The 24978-nt window shown below is 42.1% G+C and overlaps 1 protein-coding gene across 1 annotated transcript; it reads left to right on the top strand.

Moving 5' to 3' along the window:
* The first annotated feature begins 77 nt into the window (after window positions 1-77).
* LOC138667757 (beta-microseminoprotein-like) lies at window positions 78-23095 on the top strand. Its single transcript, XM_069755853.1, has 4 exons — window positions 78-205; window positions 12412-12511; window positions 13061-13166; window positions 22808-23095. The coding sequence occupies exons 1-4, from the start codon at window positions 200-202 to the stop codon at window positions 22932-22934; spliced, it is 339 nt and encodes a 112-aa protein (XP_069611954.1). The 5' UTR covers window positions 78-199; the 3' UTR covers window positions 22935-23095.
* The last annotated feature ends 1883 nt before the right edge of the window (window positions 23096-24978 follow it).

The raw sequence follows: 24978 nt of genomic DNA, 5'->3' as shown, positions 1-24978 counted from the left end.
TTTCAGGTTAACTGTGCAAAGGAAGTATGATGAGTTACTCAGCTCTGGATTTCAGAATTGCAGCCAAATGATGAAGCCAAGAAAGATGCAATGAGAAAAACATTGTGTTTCATTGGAAAAAGACATTTCTCAATATTTGTTTAACTAAGAGTTTAAATAACATTCAGTACAAAGATTCAGCAGCTGCAGAGAACAAGTCATGATGGTGAGTACTCTATTACTATATAACCCTCAGGTTGATACAAAGCAGTTTTGATATATACTGTATGTCATATACTGTATGTTCAGGACATAGCGTCCTTTCAGTTTTACTTTGATAATAATTGAAAAAAAACATTAAAAACTCATGTGCAAAAATGTACTAAATGAAAAACATCAAAACTTTAGCAAAAATCAACTATACAATGATTATAGTGCTGTCAGTGCAGCATACACATAGGCATGAGCATGACAAATTTGCTTTGAACTTTGCTGTTACAAGTAAACAAGTGAAGAAAGTTTAGTAATAGACTATTAGCCAATACATATGCCATCTTTTTTTCAAATACAGTCATATATAGTGGACAATGAAATGGCACTCAGAAGGCAACTGAGGAAATAGAACCATAATTGTTTATTATAGCAATATATCTAGTTAAATACATTTTCTGATTATCAGTCACCTATGGGCCTTATTTGTTTTTGTTTTGAAGTTTTCTTGCATACTTTTTTGCAGTGTATTTTAAAGGGAATCTGTCAACAGGTCTGAGTGCAGAATATTGTAGACACAGAGATCCTGATTCCAGCAATGTGTTACTTACTGGGCTGCTCGCTGCAGTTTTTATAAAATCACAGTTTAATCTACTGCAGATCTACCAGTTCTCTGAATGCTGAGCTCAGTATAAACCCACCTACACCACGGATTGGAAGATTCCTGTACACACTGTGCATAGGCAGAAAGCTGCCAATCAGTGATGGGGGCAGGGTTATAAAGGCACTCAAAAATATGGAGGTCTACCTGGTTTGCCAGTCCTCCAGGAATAATCTCCTGTGGATTTGTCAAAACTGCATCAAGCAGTAAGTGACACGTCACTGGAATGAGGGTATCTGCGACTACATTATACTGCTCTCAGACCTGGTGACCGATTCCCTTTCACCCCAAGCCTATTTTCACCTTCATGACTACGCCAAATTTTACAATTCTGACCATTGTCACTTTATGAGGTAATAACTATGGAACACTGCAATGAATCTCACTGACTATGAGACTTTTTTCATGAAATTTTGTACTTCATGATAGTGGTAAAACTTGTTTGATACAACTTTCGATTCTTTGAGAAAAAAATGCTAATTTGGTGAAAAGTTTAAACATTTTGCCATTTTCAAACTTTTAATATTTATGCCCTTAAACCACAGAGAAACATGACACAAATAGTTACCGTACCGGCTCTGTGCTGTGGCAGGGGCTCTGTGCTGGGGCAGGGGTGGTGGCTCTGTGCTGGGGTAGAGGCTCTGTGTTGGGGCAGGGGCTCTGTGCTTTGGCTCTGTGCTGGGGCAGGGGCTCTGTGCTCCGGGGCAGGGGCTGTGCTCCACTGCAGTGGCAGCAGCTCTCTGTGCTCTGTGGGGGGCTCGCTGGCATGGGAACATGGTCTCCGTGCCAGTGTCAGCACATGCTCAGATTCAGATCTCATCTGTAGATCTTGGGAGATGAGTTCTCGGGACGAGATCTCGTTGCCGAGATTTGAATATGAGCATGCACCACCCCCGGCCCAGCGGCCATGTTCCCGGAGGCCATGTTCCCGGAGGCCACCGCAGCATGGCAGCAACGGATATGCGGGGGCCTCCGGGCTTTTACAAAATGCCGACGGAGCCCCCAACGAAGCACAGAGAGCTGCTGCTACTTCCACGGTGCACAGCCCGCCACTACCACACCACAGAGCCCCACCGCACTGCCACAGTCGCAGGATTTGTAAGTATATTGCGACCATAAGACCCCCATTTCCCCCAGAATTTTTTGGGGAAAAAGTGCATCTTATGGTCCAAACAATACGGTAATAAATAACATTTCCCACATGTCTACTTTACATCAGCAGAATGAAACAATTTGAAATAATTTTTCTTTGTTAAGAAGTTATAAGGGTTAAAAGTTGACCAGCGATTTCTCAATTTTCCAACAAAATATACAAAACCATTTTTGGGGGGCCACATCACATTTGAAGTGACTTTGAAGGATCTATATGACAGAAAATATCCCTCAGGGTACTCAAAACCACATTCAAGTAGTTTATTAACCATTCAGCTGCATCACAGGAATTAATAGAATGTGGAAGGAAAGAATGAACATTTAACTTTTTTTCCCCAAAATTTTACTTTAGACCCAATTTTTTTTTTTTTACAAGGGTGACAGAAGAAAATCGACTCCAAAATGTATTGTACAATTTTTTTGAGCACATCGGTATACCATATATGGTAAAAAAGCACTGTTTGGGTGCACAGCAGGGCTTGGAAGGGAAGGAGCGCCATTTGACATTTTGTATGTAAAATTTACTGAAATAATTAGCGGACGCCATGTTGCGTTTGGAGAGCCCCAAATGTGCCTAAGTAATAGAAACCCCCCACAAGTGACACCATTCTGGAAAGTAGACTCCTCAGGGAACTTATCTAGATGTGTGGTGAGCACCTTGAAACCCCAGGTGCTTCACAGAAGTTTACAACATTGAGCCGTAAAAATCAATATTTCACATTTGCCAACAAAAATGTTTTTAGCCCCAAATTTTGCATTTTCACAATGGAGGAAAACTACTGTTTTGGCTCACGTTAAGGCTTAGAAGGGAAAGAGCGCCATTTGACTTTTTAAATGCTGATATAATTAGCGGATGTCATGTCTCATTTGGAGAGCCCCTAATGTACCTAAATAGTGGAAACACCCACAAGTTTATAATGTAAAGCCGTGGAAATAAAAATATCACATTTTTCCCATGAAATGGTCATTAAGTCCCAAAATTTTTATATTCACAGGAGTAACAGGAGAAAATACACCTGAAATAATTGTTGTGCAAACTCTCCTGAGTATGCAGATACCCCATATGTGGGGGAAAATTACTGTTTGTGCAAACAACAGGGCTCAGAAAGGAAGGAGTGGAATGCAGACTGGTGTGAGGGGGTCATGTCGCATTTGGAGAACCCTTGATGTCACTCAACAGTGAAAAAAACCCCACAAGTGACCCCATTTTTTAAACTAGATCCCTCCCACAGGTGTTTCGCGGAATTTTACAACGTTGATCTGTGAAAATGAAAAATAAATATATTTTCCCACAAAAATGTTGTTTTAGCCCACAATTTTTTCATTTTCACAAGGATAGCAGGAGAACTTAGATCTGAAAATTTGTTGCACAATTTCTGCTGAGTATGCCAAACCCCATATTTGGTCAGAAACTACTTTTGAGACACAGTGAAAAGCTCAGAAGGAAAGAAGCGCCATACTGGAGTTCAGATTTTGCTGGACTATTCTGAGGGTGGCATGTCACATTGGCAGAACCCCTGAGGAGCCAGAGCAGCAAAACCATTCATAAGAGACCCCATTTTACAAATTACACCTCTCAATGAATTTATCTAGGTGTGCAGTGATCATATTGAAAGCACTGAATTTTATACTATTGGGGAGGAAAGAAAAAAATAATTATGTTTTTACTACCAACATTTTGTTTTTTCACATTGGGTGGCGGATAAAAATGGCGCCAAAATTTGTCCCACAATTTCTGCTGAATGTAGAAATTCCTCATATGTGACTGTATAGTACTGCTTAACCACACAGCGAGCCTCTGGAAGGATGGAGCGCTAATTGCCTCCTGGAGTGCAGATTTTCCTAGAATAGTTTGTGGACTTCATATACAGAGCCCCTAACTGCTAGAAGAGCAAAATCCCCCTGAAGTGACCAAATTTTGGAAAGTATACCCCTTTGGAAATTTATTTACAGGTGTAGTGACAGGTGTGTTATCCAGAAAAAAGCAGCAGTGGATGTTGCTGATTGAAAATTGCAAACTGCCATTGTAATGAAGAGTACGTTGTAGTGAGCAATATGTTGTAGTGACCAGTACATTGTAGTGACCAGTATGTTGTTTTTCCCAGCTCATGATTCTGGAGACACGCGCCCGTAAATTAGGTGGGCTCTCATCAAAACAGAAATGCCAAACATGTGAATACTAAATGTGGTTTAGGCACACTGTGGGGCTCAGGAGATAAGGGGGTATTTGGATTTGGGAGCACAGAATTAGCTGAATATCTTTTTCGGACGAGGAGCCATTGTGCTTTTACTGAGCCTTTATACAACCAGTAACATGGAATTTCTATTAAGAGATGATGGACCTGAGTGGGGACTTGTTTTTGTTAGAAACATTTTACATAACATTTGGGATCACATGCTAAGCACTTTATTGGGGTTTCCATCTAAATCTATGAGTGGCATGATTCAGATGAAACATCCTAGGGATCCATTCACTATAATGAGACAGAAGAGTTACTCTGGACTCTGCCTGGCCTCTGCTCAGCCTTCCCCTTCTTTTCAGAAGTGCACAAAATTATGGCGGACTGTGTTTTCATATATGCCTAAGAAGACGGACATGACTGGATCACAGGTAAGATTGTGTCCACAGTGCCTCCATCAGCCTCTTTATAGGGAATCTTCCACCGGGTTCCGTCTGAATCACGTTTTTCAGAGATGTACATGGAAATCCCGGTGTAAGTGCTCAGTGCAGAGTGCAGGATAAATGTGAGCCGAGACTTGCTGTGATTTTTAGAAGGCAGAATGAGCAAATCAACAGAAGTGAAGAATTGGTTTTATTTATTTTTTTTTACACAATTTTTTTAAGTGATTAGATGACTTTATTCTTAAGTTTCGTGGTATTACAATGATACCAGGTTTATAGCATTTTTTTTCTGTTTGGCTGCTGTCACACACTAAAAGATGCTTTTAAGGAAAGGAGAAAAAAGATCCAGCAGTAGGCGTGAGTGAGTTAAAAAATAACTTTTATTCCATAGTGATTAAAAAAATTGAAAAAACATAATGTCAGGCACTCTACACCATTGGAACCGATCAACGGTCATGATCATGAAGAAGACTAACGTCGAAACGCGTTGATCTGTGCCTGACGTCCACAGATGGGGGTTGTGCTCACAGCCCAACACCGTGCAGGATGCCTGGCATTTGCCACAGAACACCACGATTGGCAAGTTCGCCACTGGCGCCTTGTGCTCTTCACAGATGAAAGCATGTTCACACTGAGCACGTGATAGACGTGACATAGTCTGGAGACGCCGTGGAGAGCGATCTGCTGCCTGCAACATCCTTCAGCATGACCGGTTTGGCAGTGGGTCAGTGATGGTGTGGGGTGGCATTTCTTTGGAGGGCCGCACAGCCCTCCATGTGCTCGCCAGCGGTAGCCTGACTGCCATTAGATACCGAGATGAGATCCTCAGACCCCTTGTGAGACCATATGCTGGTGCATTTGGCCCTAGTTTTCTCCTAATGCAGGACAATGCCAGACCTAAATCAAATGGGAATGGTGACAGTTTTCTTGTGTAGGGTGTCTTGCATTGAAATCTGCTGCAATGACCCGGGTACTGCGTTCACCAGACAGCGACACAATATCTGTCCACTGCTCACGTGTTAACCTCTTTGACATATCAATGGCTGTAAACAAAGGGAAACATGTTTATAACTCATGAAAGAATAAAGTTACGTTAAAACCAAGCACACCGTTGTTTTTCTTGTGAAATTCTCAATAAGTTTGATGTGTCACATGACCCTCTTCCCATTGGAAAAAATGAAGTTGGATTCAAAATGGCCGACTTCAAAATGGAAGCCATGGTCACCACCCATCTTGAAAAGTTTTCCCCCTCCCATATACTAATGTGCCACAAACAGAAAGTTGATATAACCAACCATTCCCATTTTATTTATGTGTATCCATATTCATGGCCCACCCTGTATACACAGCTCTGGCAAAAATTAAGCGACCACCACATCAAAACCCTGTCATGTGCAGCCCAATCTCCAGACGTGAACCCCATTGAAAACCTCTGAGTGTAATCAAGAGGATGATGGATAGTAACATGGCCATCAAACAAAGAAGAACTGCTTAAATCTTTGCGCCAGAAGCAGTGTGAAAGACTGGTGGAAAGCATGCCAAGACGCATGTGATAAAAATCATGGATATTCCACAAAATATTGATTTCTGAGCTCTTCCTGAGTTAAAACATTAGAATTGTTGTTTCTAAATGATTATATATATATATATATATATATCTATTCCTTACTTTTTTTTACTTTGTCCCATTATGGGGCTTTCACATTTTTGCAGTCTGGATCGCTTGTGAAGTATATCAAAGCAGGAGCATTGCTATGCTTTACAAACTGACAGCGCTGCACTGACAGACAAACTTGCCACACTATGCTCTGTGCATGTTGTAGCAAGTCTGCTAGCTCTTGTGACTGATGATGATAGGCCCCTCGCGATGACGTTGCAGGGGGAGAGCAGAGGGGGCTCCCTCCTTTGGCATGCCTTCTAAATGCTGCGATCAATATCGTGGGGGATCCAGTTGGAGAACAGATGGGGCTCTTTAACTCAGCATGTCTGCTAAATGCAGCCTTTGCTATCGATCGCAGAATTTAGGGGGTTAAAGTGACGGGAGTGGTGCAGGGGTACCTGGCACTGACTGCTGACACCCTGCGGCGATCGCACACACACACAGCCTCCTGTGCACGGGTGATCGCATGACGTATATATACTGCTTCAGTCATGAAGTCTTTCTCAACCATGGCGTATACATGCCTCAAATTTCGGGAAGTGGTTAAAATTAAAAAGTAAAAAAATACAAGAAAACTTCAAGTGATAACAAATAAGGCCTGAGAGCAGCATAATGTAGGGGCAGAGACCCTAATTCCAGATTTCTGCCTATGTAAAGTATGCACAGAAGCTGTCACCCAGTGGTGTGGGCGGGGTTAGACAGAGCTCAACATTCAGAGAACTGGTAGGTCTGCAACAAATAAAACTTATTTTATCAAACCTGCAGCAAGCAGCCCAGTAAGTGACTCATTACTGGAATCAGGGTTTCTGCCCCTACAACATGCTGCTCTCAGATGGGTTAGCAAAAACCTGCCGACAGATTCCCTCTATTTGAAAACCAAGAGTGAAACATATCTATGAAAAAAAGACAGACTTAGGCCAGATTCAGAGGGATGTATTTCATGGTCCGTGTACGGATTGCAGTGTTAGGACTGACTGTGGATCTACGTATCCAAACTTACAGATTCATATGTATCTATGAGGCTATAACTTCAGGTCAGAAAACCCACAGTCAGCCCTGGCATTGTGGTCTATATACGGACTGTGAAATATGTCCGCTTGAACACTGCCTTACTGATAGAAGTGTGAAACTCTAGTTCACCGGTATCAGTAAGCATGGAATGTTTTTACTCATGTAATTTTAGTCCATTTTCTGTGAATCGCTTTCAAAATGTGAAGTTTGTACTATACAGAAAAAAACAAGGGATTTGTCAGCCATGCTCACACATTGAACTTTAAACATTTTTCATTGTAATGTTTTCAAAAGTTTTAGGTTATTTTTTTTATTTTCCTGCCATTTTCTAAGTTTTGTGAAGAAGTCTAAGGAAACAAAACACCAGAAAAAAATGCCAAAAATTTGCTAAATAACACAGTTATCTGCCGCGAAAGGTGTGGGCTCAGCTTGTGAGCCTACATCAAAGTCACGGAGGCAGCTTGTGATGTACTAGTACGTAAGAGGTTAATAAAAACAACAACTTTGTAGTGTCTGTTTGAAAAGCGAGCGCTATATGGATGTAAAAACCTGACGTGAAGTGGTTGTCCGGTCACCAGATATTGATGATAAATCCTTAGGGTAAGGCTCATGCAGAGGTCTGTGCAAATTGGTCCAAGCATGGACCGCTAATGCATGGACTGGCCAAGGGTCTCCTGCCCCGAGCGTGACAGCTTCATAGAAATATACGAAGCGTTGCGGTCCATGATCGAACCGATTGACCTGGAAGCCTACATGAGCCCTCAGTTATAAATATCAGATTGCATTTCAAAAACCTGACCTGCACATCCAAACATAGACTGAGTGTGAACAGATGCTGAACCCAGAGTCGCCAACTCGTATATAGTTAAGTAAAAAGGGGGGCAGCACACTGCAGCGCCAAAACATGCAAACTTGAAAACACGAAATTTGAACTGCATTACTGCACTAGAAATATGAAAAATGAGAGCTTTTAGCGCATAAAAATGGCCATATTTATGTGTACCTCGTAGCCACTTTACGGCATCTCTCTTATACGAGGTCCTACGCTTGACCTACCTCACCGAGAATAAACGTCTCCATCTGAATGGGTACATGTGAAACCTCTTCTTGGACTCAAATTCTCTCTTTCTGTGGAGGGGTATTGGATCTACTATAATTAAAACACCTGTGGCTAGGAGGCGGGGAGTGCACGATCAGAAGGCTAAAGAATACATTTCAAAAACCTGACCTGCACATCCAAACATAGACTGAGTGTGAACAGGTGCTGAACCCAGAGTCGCCAACTCGTATATAGTTAAGTAAAAAGGGCAGCACACTGCAGCGCCAAAACATGCAAACTTGAAAACACGAAATTTGAACTGCATTACTGCACTAGAAATATGAAAAATGAGAGCTTTTAGCGCATAAAAATGGCCATATTTATGTGTACCTCGTAGCCACTTTACGGCATCTCTCTTATACGAGGTCCTACGCTTGACCTACCTCACCGAGAATAAACGTCTCCATCTGAATGGGTACATGTGAAACCTCTTCTTGGACTCAAATTCTCTCTTTCTGTGGAGGGGTATTGGACCTACTATAATTAAAACACCTGTGGCTAGGAGGCGGGGAGTGCACGATCAGAAGGCTAAAGAATACATTTCAAAAACCTGACCTGCACATCCAAACATAGACTGAGTGTGAACAGGTGCTGAACCCAGAGTCGCCAACTCGTATATAGTTAAGTAAAAAGGGCAGCACACTGCAGCGCCAAAACATGCAAACTTGAAAACACGAAATTTGAACTGCATTACTGCACTAGAAATATGAAAAATGAGAGCTTTTAGCGCATAAAAATGGCCATATTTATGTGTACCTCGTAGCCACTTTACGGCATCTCTCTTATACGAGGTCCTACGCTTGACCTACCTCACCGAGAATAAACGTCTCCATCTGAATGGGTACATGTGAAACCTCTTCTTGGACTCAAATTCTCTCTTTCTGTGGAGGGGTATTGGACCTACTATAATTAAAACACCTGTGGCTAGGAGGCGGGGAGTGCACGATCAGAAGGCTAAAGAATACATTTCAAAAACCTGACCTGCACATCCAAACATAGACTGAGTGTGAACAGGTGCTGAACCCAGAGTCGCCAACTCGTATATAGTTAAGTAAAAAGGGCAGCACACTGCAGCGCCAAAACATGCAAACTTGAAAACACGAAATTTGAACTGCATTACTGCACTAGAAATATGAAAAATGAGAGCTTTTAGCGCATAAAAATGGCCATATTTATGTGTACCTTGTAGCCACTTTACGGCATCTCTCTTATACGAGGTCCTACGCTTGACCTACCTCACCGAGAATTAACGTCTCCATCTGAATGGGTACATGTGAAACCTCTTCTTGGACTCAAATTCTCTCTTTCTGTGGAGGGGTATTGGACCTACTATAATTAAAACACCTGTGGCTAGGAGGCGGGGAGTGCACGATCAGAAGGCTAAAGAATACATTTCAAAAACCTGACCTGCACATCCAAACATAGACTGAGTGTGAACAGGTGCTGAACCCAGAGTCGCCAACTCGTATATAGTTAAGTAAAAAGGGCAGCACACTGCAGCGCCAAAACATGCAAACTTGAAAACACGAAATTTGAACTGCATTACTGCACTAGAAATATGAAAAATGAGAGCTTTTAGCGCATAAAAATGGCCATATTTATGTGTACCTCGTAGCCACTTTACGGCATCTCTCTTATACGAGGTCCTACGCTTGACCTACCTCACCGAGAATAAACGTCTCCATCTGAATGGGTACATGTGAAACCTCTTCTTGGACTCAAATTCTCTCTTTCTGTGGAGGGGTATTGGACCTACTATAATTAAAACACCTGTGGCTAGGAGGTGGGGAGTGCACGATCAGAAGGCTAAAGAATACATTTCAAAAACCTGACCTGCACATCCAAACATAGACTGAGTGTGAACAGGTGCTGAACCCAGAGTCGCCAACTCGTGTATAGTTAAGTAAAAAGGGCAGCACACTGCAGCGCCAAAACATGCAAACTTGAAAACACGAAATTTGAACTGCATTACTGCACTAGAAATATGAAAAATGAGAGCTTTTAGCGCATAAAAATGGCCATATTTATGTGTACCTCGTAGCCACTTTACGGCATCTCTCTTATACGAGGTCCTACGCTTGACCTACCTCACCGAGAATAAACGTCTTCATCTGAATGGGTACATGTGAAACCTCTTCTTAGACTCAAATTCTCTCTTTCTGTGGAGGGGTATTGGACCTACTATAATTAAAACACCTGTGGCTAGGAGGCGGGGAGTGCACGATCAGAAGGCTAAAGAATACATTTCAAAAACCTGATCTGCACATCCAAACATAGACTGAGTGTGAACAGGTGCTGAACCCAGAGTCGCCAACTCGTATATAGTTAAGTAAAAAGGGCAGCACACTGCAGCGCCAAAACATGCAAACTTGAAAACACGAAATTTGAACTGCATTACTGCACTAGAAATATGAAAAATGAGAGCTTTTAGCGCATAAAAATGGCCATATTTATGTGTACCTCGTAGCCTCTTTACGGCATCTCTCTTATACGAGGTCCTACGCTTGACCTACCTCACCGAGAATAAACGTCTCCATCTGAATGGGTACATGTGAAACCTCTTCTTGGACTCAAATTCTCTCTTTCTGTGGAGGGGTATTGGACCTACTATAATTAAAACACCTGTGGCTAGGAGGCGGGGAGTGCACGATCAGAAGGCTAAAGAATACATTTCAAAAACCTGACCTGCACATCCAAACATAGACTGAGTGTGAACAGGTGCTGAACCCAGAGTCGCCAACTCGTATATAGTTAAGTAAAAAGGGCAGCACACTGCAGCGCCAAAACATGCAAACTTGAAAACACAAAATTTGAACTGCATTACTGCACTAGAAATATGAAAAATGAGAGCTTTTAGCGCATAAAAATGGCCATATTTATGTGTACCTCGTAGCCTCTTTACGGCATCTCTCTTATACGAGGTCCTACGCTTGACCTACCTCACCGAGAATAAACGTCTGAATGGGTACATGTGAAACCTCTTCTTGGACTCAAATTCTCTCTTTCTGTGGAGGGGTATTGGACCTACTATAATTAAAACACCTGTGGCTAGGAGGCGGGGAGTGCACGATCAGAAGGCTAAAGAATACATTTCAAAAACCTGACCTGCACATCCAAACATAGACTGAGTGTGAACAGGTGCTGAACCCAGAGTCGCCAACTCGTATATAGTTAAGTAAAAAGGGCAGCACACTGCAGCGCCAAAACATGCAAACCCATTCAGATGGAGACGTTTATTCTCGGTGAGGTAGGTCAAGCGTAGGACCTCGTATAAGAGAGATGCCGTAAAGTGGCTACGAGGTACACATAAATATGGCCATTTTTATGCGCTAAAAGCTCTCATTTTTCATATTTCTAGTGCAGTAATGCAGTTCAAATTTCGTGTTTTCAAGTTTGCATGTTTTGGCGCTGCAGTGTGCTGCCCTTATATATAAATATCAGATTGGTGACAACCCCCACTGGTCAGCTGTTAAAAGTTCCGGCAGCTTATAAAAAAAGTAAGACAAGCGGTTGGGGTAAGCAATTTAGGAATTACGCAGAAACTGTTCACTACAAAATGGTATTAATGTTTAGTATTCGTAATCAGAAATTCCCATTCACAGTCTCCATCTTCCTTTGTGTAAGTACACATAGTACAACTTTTGTTCTTTCCAAAGTGAAGTGAACATCAGAAAATATTTTCATTTGGTCAAAAATTCACTTTCCCAAAATATATTCTTTTATGTTTTTACCTGTGCTAGTTTTACAGTCACCCATGTAGTAAGACATCAATGCATGGAGCTTCCACAACATTTGACACAAATGTTCAGATACCCAACATTACTGGTCAAAATGATATTGACATTTACGACACTGATGTGCGTGACATCACATCCACCATAAATCCTCATAAATAATAGGTTTATTACAGATCTAGAGAGCGGAGGATTTATATAAATTACCTTTGTGTTTTTGAATGAGTGAAATTGACCAATCTTAGGTCCCCAGAGGCTGTAAAACTTTGCCTTTTATTTCAGAAATCCTATTTGGTGATTGCTTGGTTTGGTGCTGGGGTCTTTATGGGTGTATGCAATGCCGCCTGCTTTTTCCAAGGATCTATGGATGGAGATCCTGGGGGTAAGAATTGTTTTTTATATATATCTTTTTTTTTTTTTTGGGGGGGGGGGGAGGGAGTGTGTGGGATTAAATTAGGTGGACGACTAGACTATATAACTTTATAAAATGCAACTTTTAGCACCAGCCACATATTGTGTGTAAATTCAGGATTCCCCTGTCCTCGTATAAAATTATAAGAAGAAACTCTCCATACAATGTTTTAATTTACATTTCAAATATTTTGATGTATTAAACATTCACTTTCACATATGCAAATATATACACATTTACAACATAGACTTTTACAATATTCCCCCGCGGTGTATGGCTATCCAGGTAGAAGGGTCGTTCTTGGTTTCCAAAATAAAGATCTTAATTTATTGACGATGCTGAGATGTAAAAAAAATGTTTTGTTTTCTTTTTTTTCTGGTCGAGGTGCCATGACTGATTATAGGCTTTATCTGGTATTGTAACCATTCCAGTATAATACCAGGACAACGTTTCTGGACCAGTGTGGTGTTTTTTTTCTGCATGAGAATTTTGTTGTGAATGAGTATTTTTATTTTCTAGGATGCAGTTATCAAGGAGAGCTGCATAATTATCGTTCATCGTGGACAACAAAGGACTGCCTAGACTGTGACTGCTATAATGATGGGACTATGAGATGTTGCTCTAAGTAAGTTGTTTATGAAGTTCACTATTAATAAAGTAGTTTGCAGTCATTTTATATGAAATGTCATGATTCCCTTGTATTCTCGCAGAGAGGATGGTCACATTACATGTGCCATCTAAATTCCCATCCAGCTTCTCTCAATAGACAAGTGGATGAGAGCCTAGTCAGCATTTGACCACAACTATGCAACTTGCGTACTTAACGTCACATTACCGCCCACTCGTACAATGAATACATGGGAAATCTGACAGTATGCGCAGAACACACGATTCAGCAGTCTGGAGTTACATTTCGGAAATGTATTATTAGATTTCTATCAATCTGAAGTTTTCCATAATGCTTATTTATAGCGAGAACAGTGGCTTATTTTAGACCTAGTTTTCTTTTGCAGATTTAAAAGTGAAATAGACCTCTCTTTCTCCAGGCAGTAACTGTACAGGGTCTTAGATTTGATAAGGCCGGTTTCACACGTCAGTGACTCCGGTACGTCTGGTGACAGTTTCCTCACGTACCGGAGACACTGACTCACGTAGACACATTAAAATAAATGTGTCACTGCACATGTCAGCGTGTTTTCACGGACCGTGTGTCCGTTTGCAAAACACGGAGACATGTCAGTGTTTGTGGGAGCGCACGGATCACACGGACCCATTAAAGTCAATGGGTCCGTGTAAACACATACCGCACACGGATGCTGTCCGTGTGCCGTCCGTGTGCGTTTTTCCTGTCATAGGGTTAAAATTGTAAAATTTGTTGCAAGACACGGACACATGTACAGCACACGTACAGTACACGTACAGCACACGGACTCTAAAAACGTACTCGCGGACATCACACGGATCCCACACGGATGGCCTACGTGAGCACACGGACACACGGACACGGATAACTCCGGTACCGTTTTCTCCGGTACCGGAATTATCTGGACGTGTGAGACTGGCCTAAGATAGTATATGCCTTGGAGCTGGCGTATACAGGGAAAGATTTCTCTGATTCTAAAAAGGTTTATTCCCATCACCAAAAGTCATTACCCATGTAATAGATAGGTGACAACATAGGGATTGGTAAGATTGATGGGGACCCACACCAAAACCAATAACAAATTTCTGAAATTATTTGTTGCAATGAAGCGGTAGCCATTCATGTGAGTCACAGCTCCATTCATTGGGTGAGGAACTAAGGCTAGTTTCACACGGCAGGGCAGATGTATGCAGATGCCTCCGCAATGTTTCTTTTTGAAGCTGTGCTGACCTGCATCGAACGCAACATGCTGCATTTTGTTGTGGTCGGCGCAGCCCCAAAACGACGCATGCGGAGGCATCTGCATACATCCACATGGCCTGCGTACCCAATGTTAAAGATGGGGTACGCAAGACGCTTGCAGACGTAGGCGGAGCTGAAGGAAGAGGCGTGGCAGTGGGCGGGACTTAACGGAGGAAGAAGGCATTTTTCGGCAGCCCTGCCAAATGCAAGTCTGAAACCAGCCTAACATACTCGTCTCTCTCAGGCAGTCCCACAAAGAATGAAAGGAGCAGTGTCCGATTAAGCATTTCAGAGACAGAGATATTCCATGCTCAGGAACGCACTGCTGTCAGACACACACCACTCTGTAAGTTGTCATCTATCATTTGGATAGGTGATCACTTTCAATGATGTGAATAACTGTTTAACTAGATGTATACCATAACTGCAGAAAAAAAGAGACATGGGCCATCCAAATGATATACGTGTGCTAAGCCATTTTTTTAGAAATGAAAATGAAGTTCTCAGTTGACATTTAGATCAAAGTGTACAAGCACAAGGCCACATCAAGACCTCTTAACCCTTTAAAGACTGAACCACTTTGTACGTTAATGACCAAGCGTGATTTTTCAAGTCTGACCAGCGTCACCTTATGAGGTAATAACACTAGGACACTTCAGCATATCCCAGTGATTCTGATACCGTTCTTTCATGACACATTGTACTTCATGTTAGCGGTAAATTTTGGTTGATATGATTTACGTTTATTTATGAAAATATTGAAAATTTGACCAAAAAAATTTACATAACATGATAACATGATTTACGTCTGTTAGCCAGCATAAGTACATGTGGGGATTCCGTAGCAACCAGGCAACCCCCACATGTACTGCTGGCTAACAGATGTAAATCATTCAGCTGAGGCAATGAAAACTAAATCTCCAAGCACTAAAAAATACTCGGAGGACCCCCAAGCATGCTCGAGAATCTCGAGTAACGTGTATATTCGCTCATTACTATTAGTTAAGTTAAAAGTTAATCAGCAATTTTTCATTTTTCCTACAAAACCTATTTTTTGGGGATCACAGCAAATTTGAAACGGCTTTGAAGGGCTATAGAAAATACCCAAAAGTTACACTATTTTAAAAACTGCACCCCTCAAAGTACTCAAAACTACATACACTGATACCCCATAGGTGGTGGAAAACTACTGTTTTGGACACATGACAGGATTCGGAAGGGAAGGAGCACCATTTTCATTTTGGAGTGCAAAATTATCTGGAATAGATAACGTATGCCATGTCACGTCTGCAGAGCCCCTGATATTCCTAACCAATTTAAACCCACGAGCAAGTGACCCCAATTTGGAAACTGCACCCCTCAAGGAATGTATCTAGAGGTTTGATGTGCACCTTGAACCCACAGATGCTTCACAGAATTTTATAACGTTGAACTGTGAAAAATGGAATGGGGGCACCACCAAATGAATGGGATCACCTATGGCATATCAATACATTTTTTCCCACAAAAATGTTGCTTTTGCCCCAATTTTTTTCATTTTCACAAGGAAGCAGAAGAAAATAGACCGTACAATTTATTGTGCAATTTCTCCTGAATAAACCAATGCTTCATATGTGATGGAAAACTATTGTTTGGGCACATGGCAGGGCTCTGAAGAAAATAAGCTCCATTTAACTTTTGGAACGTAAAATTGGCTGGAATAAGAGCCTTCAAGGTTCCAAAACAGCAGAAACCCCCATAAATGACCAAATTTTGGAAACTACACCCCTCAAAGAATTTCTCTAAGGGTGTAGTGAGCATTTTCAACCCACAGGTATTTCAAAGAATTGTATAACATTGGGTTGTGAAAAGGAAAAAGTACATTTTTCCACTAAAATATTGTTTTAGCCCCATGTTTTTAATTTTGAAAAGTGCTAATAGGACTAAATGAACCACAAAATTTGTTACGCATTTTCTGATGAATACAGCAATACCACATATGTGATCCAAAACTACTTTTTAGGCAGAGTGCAAGGTTCAGAACAGAAGTGGTGCCATATTGAAGTGCAGATTTGCCCGGAATGGTTTGCTGGTGCCATGTCACATTGGTAGAGCCTCTGAGGTGTCAGAACAGCAAGATCCCCCATAACTCACCCCATTTTACAAACTACACCTGTTAGCGAAATTATCTGATGGTGCAGTAAAGGTACCTTCACACTAAACGATATCGCTAGCGATCCGTGACGTTGCAGCGTCCTCGCTAGCGATATCGTTCAGTGTGACACGCAGCAGCGATCAGGATCCTGCTGTGATGTCGTTGGTCGGGGCTAGAAGGCCAGAACTTTATTTGGTCACTGGCTCTCCCGCTGACATCGCTGGATCAGCGTGTGTGACGCCGATTCAGCGATGTCTTCGCTGGTAACCAGGGTAAACATCGGGTTACTAAGCGCAGGGCAGCGCTTAGTAACCCGATGTTTACCCTGGTTACCATCCTAAAAGTAAAAAAAACAAACGCTTCATACTTACCTTCCACTGTCTGTCCTCCGGCGCTCTGCTTTCCTGCACTCACTGTGAGCACAGCGGCCGGAAATCAGAGCGGTGACGTCACCGCTCTGCTTTCCGGCCGCTGTGCTCACAGCCAGTGCAGAGAAGCACAGCGCCGAGGGACAGACAGCGGAAGGTAAGTATGAAGCGTTTGTTTTTTTTACTTTTAGGATGGTAACCAGGGTAAACATCGGGTTACTAAGCGCGGCCCTGCGCTTAGTAACCCGATGTTTACCCTGGTTACCGGCATCGTTGGTCGCTGGAGAGCTGTCTGTGTGACAGCTCTCCAGCGACCAAACAGCAACGCTGCAGCGATCCGGATCGTTGTCGGTATCGCTGCAGCGTCGCTTAGTGTGAAGGTACCTTTAGTATAGTGACGCCACATGTGCTTCACAAAATTTAATACCATTGAGAGATAAAGAAATAAGAATGACATTTTACTGTTAAAATGTTATTTTAGCCCCAGAATTTACATTTTCCCAAGGCAAAATAGGTAAAAATGAACACATAATTTGTTACACAATTTCTCATATATGTCTGTACAGTACTGTTTGGCCACATGATAAGACTCAGGAGGGAAGGAGTGCTATTTGACTTTTGGAAAGCAGATTTTTCTAGAGTACTTTACAGACTCCATTTGCAGAGCCCCTAAGTATGAGAAGAGCAGAAACCTCCCTCAATTGAACCCAATTTGAAAATGACACCCCTCTGGAAATTCATCTACGGGTGTAGTAATAATTTGACTCTATACAGTAGGTGTTTTCCAGAAACAAGCAGAAATGGACGTTGCAGAGTGAAAATGCAAATATGCCATTGTAGTGCCTGTGCATTGTAGTGCCCAGTTCATTTTAGTGTCCGTACATTGTGCCCAGCTTGTGCTGCTGGAGATATGCACTCGTAAATTACGTGGTATCTCCTCGCTACCATAATGCCAAACATGACAATGCTAAGTGTGGTTTATGCACACTGTGGAGCTCAGGAGGAGGGGGCAGCATTTGGATTTGAAAGCACAGATTTAGCTGGATTTCTTTTGGTGGGAGCCATGTCACTTTTACAGAGCCTTTGTGCTACCAGTTACGTGGAAGCTCCTTATATTTCTGTGAAGTGATAATAAACCTGAATGGGGACTTGTTTTTTGTGGATTGATTGGAAGCTTTTATTTGGTTGCATTTTGGGGTACAGAACATTTTCGATCAGTTCACATTTATCCTGCACTCTATGCTGAGCACTTACATCAGCATTTCCATCTAAATCTGAAATGTACGTGATTAGGAATAAACCCCTGATGGATCCATTCACTAAGGAGGCAGCAGAGATACTATGGATTCTGTGTGGCTTCTGTTTGGTGGTATCCGGCTTTTAAGAGCTACAAAAAAACTGTGCTTTTATGTAAAAAGATGGACACAGCTGCATCACAGACCAGTCAGCATCCAGGGGTTCAGTATGAATCATGTATTACAGAGATTTTCATGGAAAACCCGGTGTAAGTGCTCAGTGTAGAGCGCAGGATAAATGTGAGCCGAGCCTTACTGCGATCTTTGGGAGGCAAATAAATAAATCAACAGCAGGTAAAGAATTGGTTTTATTTTTTTCACGACATTTCTTGTGCAGTAAAAGCGATAAGAAGACTTTACTCTTTGGGTGGGTGACAAAACAGCGATACCAGATTTATATACTTTGTTAAGATTTTGCTACTATCACACACTAAAACCCCTTTTTTTTTGCAAAAAAAAGTTTTTGCATTGCCATATTTTGAGAGGTATAATATTTCTATATTTCTGCTGGCAGAGTCATGAAAGGGCTAGTTTTTTTGTGGGAATTGAAGTTCATACAGTATTAGTACCATTTTTGTGCAGATAATATTTTTTGATCACTTTCTATTCTGGTTCTTTGAAGGCAGAATGAACAAAGATAAGCAACCATGGTGGTTCATGGCTAGCATAGCAGTCTTGCAGCGCTGGGGTCCTGGGTTCAAATGCCACCAAGCACAACATCTGCAAGGAGTTTGTATGTTCTCCCTGTGCTTGTGTGGATTTTATTCCACTTTTTTTCCTGAGGAATGATGAAAAAGCAGTTTTTTGCCACGTTATTTATTTATTTATTTATGTAGGTGTAACTACTATGACAGTGTTATGGATTGGATCGTTTTGGGTGCAACAATACCAAATATGTGTACTTTTGTTTCTACATACATATGTGTACTTATTGTACATCATGATACAGGAACTGACACCTTCTTATGACGTACTATACCCGTCATTAGTTGTGAAGGGGTTGAAGGGGTTATCTAGGAATGTTATAATTTTGCATATGGGGCTAAGAACTAACAGGCAGGTATTTCCTGTTCTGCTTGGCGATGATTTCTCCTGGCTCAGAATGGTCAGGGACCACTTCTGTTGATGATTCCCCTGCTTTCATTTTCGTCAAGCCAAGAGAGCAACATCTTCTCTTCCACTCTGGTCTGTTAATGGGGCGTCTCTGCCGATATCATGGTGATTGACAGCTGGCTCCCGGCTGACTAATTGTGGGAAACTGGCTGTTAATTAGGATGATGTCTGCAGTGATACCCTGTCAGCAGAGCAGAGTGGAAGAAGAAGATCTGCTCTGTATGAAGAGATGTGAAATAAAGCAAGGGAATTGCTGGCTGAGCCAGCAGACATCATCCCAGTGCAGAACAGGCAGTTAATTATAAACTCAATGATATGTCGTAGCAATCTCTTTTTAAGTGGATCCCTGCAAAAGGATTGTGACTTTTGAAAGTGTTTTACTTCAAAGTGTTTTACGCCAGACAACAATCATAAAATACTTTGCTTAATCGTCCCCCCCAAATCCTCCTGGGTCTTGCAGTGGTTGAGTGTTTTCCTTTAGCCTCTCACATTTTTCCCCTTCCTATACCTCCCCTGTTTCCCACTCTGTTGTTATATTTGTATGACTGTAGTTTTCTTTTATCCCTGTCTGTTAAACCTGTCTATTTGGTTAGTGTTATCCTATACACTTCGGCTCCTTACCTCCCTGGATGGGGAGATATCAGATTAGGATTAGGAGCATAGATAGGTACTAGAACCTGGTGTCTCCACCTTGAGGAGTAATTTGGGAGACAGGGATAAACTAGGATGCCCCTGGTTTGCGGGATCGGGTTTGTGCCCACAGTCCCTTGACACTATGTTACAGACACTGAGTGCACACAACCTTATTGAAATATGGCTTTGGGAGTCAGTTCACAGGATGGATGAAACAATTGAGTAACCCAGCCAGGGCAGTGGGGTACTCGGTACCGGGTCCTGTCGGCTGTTAAAGGCAATGTCACAGTGGCTGCGACCCGGTCTGTGGCCCTGGGGCTCAATGTTAAAGGGGGTTGGGTCTTTAAAGGGGAAAATGTTCAAAGCCTGTTGTGACGCTACCTGTGGTGTTCGGTCAGTAGTGGGACCGACGCTGCGTTGAAGGGGTCCCCTGGGGGATGTTGATGCAGCATGGGTGTTACACTTCCCACAGGTGAAGCAGGGTCCCCTGGGGTCCTATGGTGTAAGGCGTGGATGATGGTATGTGCCGATGAATAAATGGAGGAGACAAGTTGTAAGTCTTTACCTGGTTTACTGTAGGTTGCTGGCCACAGTCCAGGGTACCAGGCACAGGTGATGGTGGTCTGGCCGGCTCAGAGGCAATGTAGGGTCCCCCTCTCCAGGTGAGGTCCGTGAGCCTTTCCTCTAGCGCCATTTAAGGTGAAGTTCCTGCTGCCTGAAGCTTCCTACAGGGTCCTACAGTTTCCCACCTGTCCTGAGACAGGTACCTCGACGACGAGCAGCTTGAGCCATTTTACAGGGACTCTAACATGTCAGGTGTGGTGTGGGCTAATTACATACAGTTCCTATCCCTTCGGTTCTGCTCTGTCCTAGAGTCTCACAAAAGCCTCGGGCTCCCGATTCCTGGTACTGTGCTTCAGCTCTGATGGTGCCCTGCCACAGTTCCCCTCTGAGCTCTGTTCCTCTCCTTTGCTCCTTTCCTCTCTAGGCACTCCACATTCAACCCTTCCAGGTTATCTGTCCTTCCAGAGGCTGCAGCTCCCTCATGGCTACCAGGCCCCTCTGTCTGCACTCAGTTCCAGACTTCCTTCTCCTTCAGTGTCTCTGAAGAACTCCCTAACTCCTCCTCCAGGTCATGATACATAAAGCCTAGGGAAGCTCCCCTGAAGCCAGGTCTTGAGCTCCCCCTCCTGGCCTGGATTCAGAATGTGTTGCATGTGTGTGCCTCACCTGGTGAGAACTCTATTGCCTCTGAGCATGACATTACCCTCCCCGAAGGAAAAGCAACATCACTGCAGCAACCGGTCACCTGGGGTGCTGCACAATCATATAACAGTGCCTCTGCCAAACTGTGTAAAATGTCAAAGCCTTTTTTTATTTGCCTAAATAATATTGCAAGTTTATGGCTATAAATATTTTTGATCAGCATTTAGCTACTGACATACAGTACAGACAAAAAGTTTGGACACACCTTCTCATTTAAAGATTTTTCTGTATTTTCATGACTATGGAAATTGTATATTCACACTGAAGGCATCAAAACTATGAATTAACACGTGGAATTATTTAGTTAAAAAAAGTGTGAAACAACTGAAATTATGTCTTATATTCTAGGTTCTTCAAAGTAGCCACCTTTTGCTTTGATGACTGCTTTGCACACTCTTGGCATTCTCTTGATGAGCACCCCCACACCATCACACCTCCTCCTCCATGCTTCACGGTGGGAACCAGGCATGTAGAGTAGATCCGTTCACCTTTTCTGCGTTACACAAAGACACGGTGGTTGGAATCAAAGATCTCAAAGTTGGACTCATCAGACCAAAGCACAGATTTCCACTGGTCTAGTGTCCATTCCTTGTGTTCTTTAGCCCAAACAAGTCTCTTCTGCTTGTTGCCTGTCCTTAGCAGAGGTTTCCTAGCAGCTATTTTACCATGAAGGCCTGCTGCATAAAGTCTCCTCTTAACAGTTGTTGTATAGATGTGTCTGCTGCTAGAACTCTGTGTGGCATTGACCTGGTCTCTAATCTGAGCTGCTGTTAACCTGCGATTTCTGAGGCTGATGACTCGGATAAACTTATCCTCAGAAGCAGAGGTGACTCTTGGTCTTCCTTTCCTGGGGCGGTCCTCATGCGAGCCAGTTTCTTTGTAGCGCTTGATGGTTTTTGCCACTGCACTTGGGGACACTTTCAAAGTTTGCCCAATTTTTCGGACTGACTGACCTTCATTTCTTAATGCAATGATGGCCACTCATTTTTCTTTACTTAGCTGCTTTTTTCTTGCCATAATACAAATTCTAACAGTCTATTCAGTAGGACTATCAGCTGTGTATCCACCAGACTTCTGCAGAACACAACTGATGGTCCCAACCCCATTTATAAGGCAAGAAATCCCACTTATTAAACCTGACAGGGCACACCTGTGAATTGAAAACCATTCCCGGTGATTAGCTCTTGAAGCTCATCAAGAGAATGCCAAGAGTGTGCAAAGCAGTCATCAAAGCAAAAGGTGGCTACTTTGAAGAACCTAGAATATAAGAAAATTTCAGTTGTTTCACACTTTTTTGTTAAGTATATAATTCCACATGTGTTCATTCATAGTTTTGATGCCTTCAGTGTGAATGTACAATTTTCATAGTCATGAAAATACAGAAAAATCTTTAAATGAGAAGGTGTGTCCAAACTTTTGGTCTGTACTGTAAATAATATGGAAACCCAGGATATAAGAGGATTCCCTATTTGAGTATCACATGGATAACATGTTATACTAGTGAGTGTGAACAGACAACTCAATGTGTAATAGCTTCTACTCTAATAGTGTTTTCTTTTTTATTTACCGTAGTTTTGGCAGACCAGTCAATTACAACAAGGTAAAATGTGAAGCAATCTTTGACAAGGAGGCCTGTGTTTACACGGTGGTTAGAAAAGATAATCCAAAGAAGACCTGTAAGCACGCAATGGTGGGATAAATCCATTCACAAATATCAGCAATGTAACTTGTAATAAATACAGCATTTATATTCTGTGTATAATGACATCAGTTACACTATTACTTGCCATATACATTATTTTCAGCAGTGTGTGTGATCATATTATGTGCTAAATAAATAAAACAGCTTATTACTAATGATGACATGAGAAATGTTTGATTTCTTGACCTAATAACATGAAGACTAGTAATAAAAGTTGATAGATTTGCTTTGTCGTGGACTACTGAGCACAGGTAATATCTCTTACATCTCATGTAGCTATTCCAAAGGAAAGAAATAACATCAAGCTCATCCCATAAAAGTGTATGGAAGCGAGGCCATGCCCACTGGCCAGGAGTATGTATAACAAATACATAACCTCCAGTCCTGGCTCAGAAACCGGAGAATCCTTGCAGCGCACAGTGTGACTGCAGACTTATCAATTTGGATTTAAAACATGGCCTTGTAATTAAATGGTTTGTCATTTTCATACAAGTATCACAAGGGTTATCAGGGATATTTTTCCCTAGCTTTCCCATTATACTTACCCACCTCTGCCAATGCTCCGGTCTGTGTTGACAGACTGCTGCAGTGCACATGAACGATGCAGCCAATCACGAGCCTCAGTGCTTCTTCCAATGTAGATGACACAAGCTGCTGATTGGCTGCCTCAGTCATGGGAGCAGAAGTCATGATGTCACTATTGTAGCCAGTGACCGGAGCAGCAGGCAACACCCTTAATCACTGTAAAATGAAAAGTTCTGCAGCTTTCTAAAAGCATAACAAACGTTATACAAGCTTCCATATTACAGGCACATTTAGCTTCCATATTGCATCCGTGATTTCCAGCTTGCCCACAGGTCTCAGGGCCCGAGCTAACAGCAATAAAGGCAAATATTTAAATCATAAGTCTCTCATCTGCACTGGAAATTGCAAGCTTAATTAGCACAATCATGTGAACAAGCCCTATAGCAGCTACAAAGGAAGGAAACAAATCTAATCCAGAATAGAAAAAAATTAAATACTTTTCCCACTTCTACACCAAAATAAGAGTTATTTTTAACCGGTTTGTCTGTTGTGTGAGCCAACACCCTGCCAGTGCTTATTCCTTATTGTGTCTTTCTTACTTGGGACTTGTTGCCACCATCATTGCAACAACATTTTGCTCACTAATGCTGAATCCTCTCTTAAAACCTGTCCGTGTCTGTATTGAACCACCATCAGGATATTTTTGCAGGGCCAATTGGTCATTTGTTGCTGGAACATGGCAGGCACATTGATGATAACTTGCAAGGGGGAATTTGAGTTGTTCTTTCTTTTGCTACTTGTCAGGGGGGCGGATGTTGTACAACGTACATGATCAATTTTGTTGAGGGGTTGGTTTAGCTTAGCTGCTTGTCTGTTTGGAGAAGGCTACTGTTGTAGATAAGTGGACATTTGTTGTTTGCCAAGGGATTGTTAGGCATCAAGATATGTTTATTAATTGTTACTAGAGAGTGTAATTTGATTTTTTTATGTCTCTGATCTTACACGAGGAATTGGAGTTTAGGGTACAACTTTGCTAAATATATTTACCGTAAGTGGTACTCCCATTTTGTACATTTATGGCACATCTATACTTATCAATTGCAGTTCCAAATACCTTTCCATTGATAACAGCATACATAACAACCTATTGCTGGGATCTGCATTTTCTAGAGATAAGTGAATCATTTGAAATTCAAAATCAGCAAGGAAAGACAAAGAATAAATCTTCTTACCCAGTGGAATCTAGAAACTGAAATTGACTATGCTGTGCAAGTCCTGTTCCTGGCTGTTCTCAAATGGGAACACTGTTCCCTAATAGAGTTAAGCGGGTTTTGCTTTTTTAGGATCGAGTCGGGTTTCGCGAAACCCGACTTTGTCAAAAGTCGGGTTGGGTAAAATCGGCCGATTATTGCGAAAAGTCGAGGGCCGACCGAAACACGAAACCCAATGCAAGTCAAAGGGGAATCAAAGTCGGCAGTGAGTGGAGGACAGAAAAACACCTACAGTGTGCATTTTA

Source organism: Ranitomeya imitator, chromosome 2 (assembly GCF_032444005.1).
Source record: "Ranitomeya imitator isolate aRanImi1 chromosome 2, aRanImi1.pri, whole genome shotgun sequence".
Lineage (NCBI taxonomy): Eukaryota > Metazoa > Chordata > Amphibia > Anura > Dendrobatidae > Ranitomeya > Ranitomeya imitator.
This window is presented reverse-complemented; position numbering and strand designations above follow the sequence as displayed.